The following is an 8006-nucleotide window of genomic DNA, read 5'->3' as shown; positions in this document are numbered from 1 at the left end:
AGTATTTACAATGTTTTGTGTAAGTCAATTGGATGGCGGTAAAAAAAGCGCCATTGGCTCTGTGTTATTTAACACAGACTTCACTGGGCTCCCTTTTTGGTGGAAGCTTTATTTGCACTAAATGAATAATCTTAATTGCATCACTTTTGAATTAAAAATCAATGTTAATCAAGTTGGAAGTAGTAAATATCAGTTTTCATTGTGCCCGGGTAGAGGGTATTTTTCTTGTTTTGCAAATAAAAATACAAGTCAAATAACTTTAAAAGGGCATTATGTTCTGCTACAAATACAATTGAAACGGATTGTTTAGGAGCGGATCAGAAATGGTACAGAATTTTGCACTTAATTTCCTCAGTTATCATTTACAATAAGAACCTCTTGGCTTGACAGCCAAGTCTAAACAGTAGTAAATTAGTACAAATTTATACTGATTTTACTCTAATAATCGTAATAAAAGCTTATAGATTTGGCACTAATTACATAAATGCCTAATGATCTTGAAAATTACTCTGGTTAGAAATATATTACTAATCTAAACTTTGTTGTTGGCTGGCTTTGAAAAATCAGAACATTAGAAATGGTTCGCTTCACTTGTGCAAAGCACTTTAAATTGTTCAAGTAGTTTAACATATTCAGGAGGAAAATAAAAAGCATTTAACTTTATTTACTGCTTTAAATAGAGTTTGTAGGCGAGCCGAACTTGGAAACTTTACCCGAAAAAATAGGGCTTACGGGCATTTAAACACCGGTCAGGGAGGCAGCGCTCCCCGGGCGGCCGGGACGCGCCGGTGCCTGGCTCCCTTTCCTCCCGCTGCGGTGTGCTTCTGCACCGGGACTGGACAGGACGGGGTGGCGGGAAGCCCCGGGGGCCAGGCGAGCCGGCACGGCCCGGGCCGCTGCGGGAACTGGCGCAAGTTTCTCTCTCCTCGCCGCCCCGCTGCCGTCGGGGCCCGGCGGCGGCGGCGGCTGCGGCGGCGGCGGGTGGGTGAGAGCCGGGCCGCCGTCTCCGCCGCCGCCCCCAAGCCCGGTCCCCGGGACGGCCGGCGAGCGGGGCCAGCACCGCCCGCCCCCGCGCCGCGCAGCCTCCTGCGCTCACCCACTTACATCCCCCCCCCCCCCCGCGGTGGGCGCTGGGGCTTGCGAGCCCACCCCCGGGAGACTGACCGGGTCGGCTCCGAGGGTGCGCTGCGAGGGGGGGACGTTTAAAAAAAAAAAAAAAAAGGAAAAAAAAAAAGGAAGAATAAAACCCAATAAATCGGGGGTGACCCGGGGCGGGAGGAGGGTGGCAAGTGTGCATTTGGAAGAGAAGGGGAAGGAGGGCGGCGGACGCAGCGGAGCCGGGGAAGGGAGCGGCGGCGCGGTGCGGGCCGGGGCGGCGGGAGGCCGGGGCGGCGGCGGCGGCGGGCGGGCGGCGGGCGGGCGGAGCGGGGCGCTCCGGGCGCTGACATTTGCAGGCTGCCCTCCTGATTGGTCCCCGCGCCGAGCTGCTCACGGGTTCATTGAAGTGTTAAGCACCTCCCCGTCTCTCTAAAGGACATTATAATGCAAGAGACCCCCTTTTTAACCACACACCGAATTTTCTTTCATTTAGGGGATCTATATATATATATATCTATATCTTATATCTTATATCTATTTTAAATAACTTAAGGCCGCTAAAATTTGGGGGGGAACAGCCTTCGCCCTGGAGCGGTGCGCCATGCTGTCTCACGCCGACCTCCTGGACGCCCGTCTCGGTGAGTTTCCCCCGGCACCCCCCCGCCCCGCGGCGGCTGCACCGGCGGCGGCGGCGGCGAGAGGGGAGGAAGCCGGGGCAGGAAATTGACAATTTGTTCCTTATTTTACCTTAATGCGATCTAAATGGGCTAATTCCTTTAAAAGTAATTGTGCTGTATTAAAGTTTAATTTGATTTAACATCAAAAAAAAAAAAAAAAAAAAAAAAGAGGGAGACCTATGGAGTATGTAGATCTACAGCGAGTTGTGGATCATTTAATTTCTCTCACCCCTGTTTTTATATACATACCTACACATTATTACTATGATGATGACGATTATTATTTTAGGACAGATGAGCTCGATGGTATTTACGGAGGAGTTCTGGGTGGCCTTTTCCTCCTCGCCTACTCGCTTTCCTCTCTCCTTGTTTTCCTTTAAAAATAGATAAATATCCCTATCTACCTATTTATGGTTATTCACGCGTTTGTTTAGAGGAGAGGAGGGAAGAGAGGGGAAAGATCGGCTAGGGCGACCGAGGTCCCCGCACATCTGTCGGGGAGGTAAAGCTCCCGGCAGGAAGGCGGCTCGAGTGTTCTTTCTTTCTCTCCGTCTCTTTCTTTTACCAGCCCCGCTGGAAAACCCAAGCTGAACCCGGCAAAACTTACCCTCCCCCTCTTCCCCTCCCTCGGTCTCGCAAGGGGAGGCCGGGCAGGGAGCTGGTTATTTAAGCAGGAAGAGGAGCTGCTCGGTGTAAAGTTTTCTCTCCCCCTCCCGGGTTGCGCCGGGCCGGGGGCTCTGCGCGCCGTGGAGCCGAACCGGGCTGCGGGGCTGGCGGGCGGCTGGGGGGGCGGCGGGGGCCGGCGGGGCGGAGGCGGTGGCGGTGGCTGGATGCCTCTCGCCGGCTCGGTGCGCTGGGAAGCGGCTCTGATGGATACATGCCCGGCTGCAGGGGAGTGACCGCGGCTCCTGTGCTTCCGCAGGGATGAAAGATGCGGCCGAGCTGCTGGGACACCGGGAGGCGGTGAAGTGTCGGCTGGGCGTAGGGGGCTCGGATCCGGGGGGACACCCGGGAGACATGGCTCCCAACTCGGACACGGTGGAAGGGACCACCCTGCTGCCGGGGGAGGACATCACCACGGTGGGATCCAACCCCAGCTCCTTAGCCGTCAGCGCCAAAGACCCCGACAAGCAGCAAGGCCAGCAGGGCGGCCAGAACCCCAGCCAGGCTGGGCAGCAGCAGGGGCAGCAGAAGCAGAAGCGGCACCGCACCCGCTTCACGCCGGCGCAGCTCAACGAGCTGGAGAGGAGCTTCGCCAAGACCCACTACCCGGACATCTTCATGCGGGAAGAACTGGCCTTGCGCATCGGCCTCACCGAGTCCCGGGTGCAGGTATGAGCAGCCGCCCCCGCGCAGTGCCCGTCCCCGCCGCGCTCGTCGGCCCCTTCCCCGGGCGCACCGACGGCGGCACGGCCAAGCCGGCGGCGAGGCCAGGCGCAGCGGGTCGGGGGGAGGGTGGGGGTGGGTGCCCCCAAACCTCAGCCCGACGGCGGGGGAGAAAACCCAGCCCCGAACGCAACAGTTTGGTCAGGAAGCCTTGAAACCGGACACCCTCCCGGCCCCCTTTTCCGCAAAGCTCTCCCCGTGGGGTGTCCCCCTGTCCCCTACCCTCCCGCAGCGCGGTGGTCCCGAGCGGGGCGCGGGCGGGACTTCCCTCCGCTCCGCGGCCCGACCCGCGCCAGGAAAGAGCCCGGGGGGGCACAGCCCGAGGGGGGCGAGTCTCAGCCCCGGCAACAGCTGGGCGCCGAGAGGCGAGCGCAGACCGCCGGGAATTGCCCCTGTCCCGGGAGCGGGGTCCGGCGGCGGCAGGGAGGCGCGGTGGCGCTGTCCAGGGTGCTGCCGGCGGCTCCGCCCGGCGCCCCGCGGGGAGCAGGCGGCGGTGCCGCTGTCCAGGGTGCTGCCTGCGGCACGGCCAGGGGGCCGCCGGCGGCGGGGTGGGGCGTTCCCCGGAGCCCGCCGCCGGGAGGGTCGGGGTGGGGGCGGGGGGGGGAGGCACACAGGCTCGTGAAAAGGCTGTTCGGTAAAGGGCGGTTGTGTCTGGACTCGGAGTTTCCCCGAACTGGCTTCCGTAATGCCTAGGGACGGCAGGGGTAGGGAGTAACTTCAACATGTAGGGTGTACTTTGTTCTCTAGAGTAGATACATATACGCACGCACGCAGACATGCATATATTCGCACAGAGGCACATAGGAAACTACTTAGGCAAATAAACATAAACGAAATTTGGAAAAGGGGGAGACGGATTCAACCGCTAGACAGCTCAAATGCGGCTTTTGTGTGTAGAAGGGTATTTTAGCGACTTTCTGGGCGAGTCCCTTCCGGGGAACGAAAGCCTGCACAATGGAAGCACTTGTGGGATGTGCATCCCCGCTCAGTGCAGGGCACCGGGAATGCTGCCGCACTTCACCACAGCCGGTGTTCAAAATCCCTCTCGGCAAGACCAGGCTCCTCAGCTAAATAAAGACACGTCAAGAGAAATCCCTAAATGAACGTTTTTATGAACGGAAACCGACTCCGTTCTCGAATGTGACAGAAAATGCACGTCTGCTTTTAAAAAGTAAAACAATCTGACTCAGCCTACACAGGACTATAATTAGTTTAAATTAAGAAAGAAATTAGATTCACAAATAAAATATAATTGGACAACTGACTCTATGAAAAAAGAAAACGAGGTCTATTAAACTTTATTGGGTTTCCCAAAGGTTAATGATACCAATTTCAATATTAGGAGTGTGGTAAATGAAGTAAAATATAAAATATAAAATGGAAATAGTTATTTTCTAACAGCACATCAAAGAAATTCGTAGGAAGAAAGACAAAGTATTTTAATGGCCTCGGCATAATCTTAAACCAATGCTAATAGCTCGAGACTGCTGATAAAAACAGTTTAATAGAGTGGCAATTTAAATATTTTTTACAATAATGTTCTGTAGTTTAATCAGATCAACATAACCTTCTTAATTAACACTTCAAAATGATTAACATTATGTAATCTAAGGCAAAATAATTTATTTAATGTATTTACTGCACAATCCGATGTATCACTGCTCCTTGACCAAATTTAAATTAAATAGTAATTGGTTTATGTTCTTATATGAGTACTTTACAGTTTTCTTTATAGTTAACAGATTGCCTACACATTCCTTGCAGTATGTGGGCTCCACACTGATTAAGGAATGCTCCAAATAGTTAATTTATAGCGGCTGTATATGTTTTTAGGGGTTTTAGATGCTAGGATAAATCACCACTTTCCTCATTTTAGATCTGTATTTAATGTATATGATACATTTAAATAATTATTAAAGCGGCTGGTGCTTAAACAGGAGTCCAATTCCACGTCTGATATTGCTCTGCTTTTCAGGCTGCTGTAATAAAACCATTCTTTTTATAGCATGCCATTATTAGAAACCAATTTCAGAATTATTTATAACCTGGAATGGCTTATTAAGCAGCAATGCGAGAATCATGCAAATTACGCGATCAAATGCAATATAATAAGCATAATCATTAGTCTCTAGCACGGATTAATTAACTTTCAATATTTTATTTACATAAAAACCAAATCAGTGAAATAACTTCTGCACAGTCAGGCTTGCCTTTCAATATTTTATACGAACAAAAATAATGTGCTGTAATTCCATTGACCGTGTCCCCCACAATGGTCCCGTCACCTGCCACATCTTAATAGGGGACAAGCTGAGAGTATTTTCTAGTTTTCTAATGGAATGAGAAATTGCATTTTCTTCCTCTCCCAGCACTATTAAAGTGTAATGAATTCGGCCCAGAGTTCACGGCTGGCTGATCGAAATGAACCTGAGATCTGAGCTTTAATACAGCTCTCCAGATTTCCTACCAAATCTTCACATTAATCATCTGCTGGATTCCAATGAGATCTTCATAAAGCTTCAGCTCCTGAAAAAAAAAAAAAAAAAAAAAAAAAAGAAGAAGAATAAGAAAAACAAAAGTGATATTGTCTCCCCTTATGTCTCTCTGTCTCTCTCCGCCCCCCCCCCCCCTTTATAGCTGGGGAATTAAATGGGCTATATATTTTAAAATACATTTACAGTATGTCTATATTACTGTAACAGCAGACATCATCAGGGTAGATTTTTAGATTCCAACCTCCATTAGATTCTCACTGTTGTATTAATAATTTTCAGGGGCTAGTTGCATTTTAAAAGGAGTCCAAAGTTGCCAAACGCTCGTGGTTAATATATTTCTAGAGTTGTCATGTGTGCATTTTCAAAATCTCCCCCAGGTTTTCCCTGCGTTTTAATCTGTCATGCACTAGTTTTCAACTGGAAACATTCACATTTTAAAAGCATATGCAGCGTAGCTATGAGCTGAGGCGATCAGACCTGATGGAGATTCTTTACAACACCAGTAAACCATGAAACATAAAAAGATTTTGTAGCCGCAATTTAACTATTAACCCTAAAACATAATTGAACGCGATTCTTCGATTATTCATATAACATTTAGTTCCCCAAGGGCTGTTCATTCCCGCTAATGGGCGCCCGACCTTCCCAGCCTGGGTACGTAGCATGAAACCACGGACGCCCCGCGGGTCCGGGCGGGCCCGTCTCCTCTGCTCTTCAGCCGGACCCGGCTCTTCCCCCCTAACAACCACCCCGGTGCTTTCGGCAGCGGTGCGCCGGCACCCACCGGGTCATCGCCGCCGGCACCGCCAGCTCCCGCTTACCGAAACCACCTTTTTTTTTAAAAAAAAAAAGACCCAAATGCGGGGCGGGTTGGCGGGAGGGTTTCCTGCCCCGGGACCCGGGCGGCGCTGGGCGGGGGGGAGGGCGGCCCGGGGGTGGGGGGCAAGGCTCCCCGCCCCGCCGCGCCCCGCTCCGGTGGCGGCTCGGGAGCTCTTCCACGCAAGGGCAAGAGCCGTGGGCCGGTCGTTTATTTTTTGCTCGTGTTACTGGTTTGTTTTTTTTTTTTTTTTCTTGTTTGTTTGTTTGGGTTTTTTTGTGGGGAGGCCAGGCTCCTCTCCTGGAGCCTCCTCCCCTGAGGGGGGAAGCCGCAGGCGGCTCAGTACCGGGACGGACACATTGATCGTTTCCGTTTACAAAGTTCCAGCGGTTTCGTTAACCCGTGACCGGGGACACGCGTGGCACTGCGGGTGTGGGAAGAGCGGCCGTTGGCAGAGACGACGGCCGGGGGGGGAGAGACTCGGGGGAGCGGCAGGAGCCGGGGCCGGGGCCGGGGCGGCGGATCCCGTCCCAGCGGAGCCGCGGCGCGGGCGGGTCCTGGCTAACGGTGCGTGTCGCTGCCCGCCGCCCGCAGGTCTGGTTCCAGAACCGTCGGGCCAAGTGGAAGAAGCGCAAGAAGACCACCAACGTCTTCCGCGCCCCGGGCACGCTGCTGCCGACGCCGGGGCTGCCGCAGTTCCCCTCGGCCGCCGCCGCCGCCGCCGCCGCCATGGGCGACAGCCTCTGCTCCTTCCACGCCAACGACACCCGCTGGGCCGCCGCCGCCATGCCGGGCGTGTCGCAGCTGCCGCTGCCGCCGGCGCTGGGCCGGCAGCAGGCCATGGCGCAGTCCCTCTCCCAGTGCAGCCTGGCGGCCGGGCCGCCGCCCAACTCCATGGGCCTCTCCAACAGCCTGGCGGGCTCCAACGGCGCCGGGCTGCAGTCGCACCTCTACCAGCCCGCCTTCCCCGGCATGGTGCCCGCCTCCCTGCCCGGGCCCAGCAACGTGACGGGCTCGCCCCAGCTCTGCAGCTCCCCGGACAGCAGCGACGTGTGGCGGGGAACCAGCATCGCCTCCCTCCGCCGCAAAGCACTAGAGCACACAGTCTCCATGAGCTTCACCTAATGGCCGCCGCCGAGCCCCGCGGCGACGCCGCTGCCGCCGGTGCCGCCGCTGCCGCCGGTGCCGCCGCCGCCGCCGGTGCCGCCGCCGCCAAGCCCCGCACCCCCGCCTCGCCCGCCCGCCCGCCCCGGCCCGCCCCGGCCCCCCGCCTTCCCCCACCTGACTTACCAGGGAGTCGACTCAGGATCTGGAATCAGACGCCAACGGACTGGTTTGTGGGCCGAGAAACAGCCCCCCCCCGCCCCCCCAATCCACCCCACCCCACCCCACCCCTCCCCGCGCATCCCCTCCCGCCCCCCGCGGCCCGGCCCGGCCCGGCCCGGCCCGGTCCGGTCCGGCCCGCCCGGCGGCCGCCTCTCCCCGGCGACGGAAGGACTCGGGGCCGCTCCGAGCCCGGCCCTGCCTCCCTCC

The 8006-nt window shown here is 55.3% G+C and overlaps 1 protein-coding gene across 1 annotated transcript; it reads left to right on the top strand.

Annotated features, from left to right (window-relative positions):
• The first annotated feature begins 1699 nt into the window (after window positions 1-1699).
• On the top strand, window positions 1700-7598 carry OTP (orthopedia homeobox). Its single transcript, XM_049794442.1, has 3 exons — window positions 1700-1736; window positions 2698-3107; window positions 7068-7598. The coding sequence occupies exons 1-3, from the start codon at window positions 1700-1702 to the stop codon at window positions 7596-7598; spliced, it is 978 nt and encodes a 325-aa protein (XP_049650399.1).
• Window positions 7599-8006: the final 408 nt, after the last annotated feature.

This window comes from Accipiter gentilis, chromosome Z (assembly GCF_929443795.1).
Source record: "Accipiter gentilis chromosome Z, bAccGen1.1, whole genome shotgun sequence".
NCBI lineage: Eukaryota > Metazoa > Chordata > Aves > Accipitriformes > Accipitridae > Astur > Astur gentilis.
The sequence above is the reverse complement of the archived record's forward strand: the minus strand, read 5'-3'. Positions and strand labels throughout refer to the sequence as shown.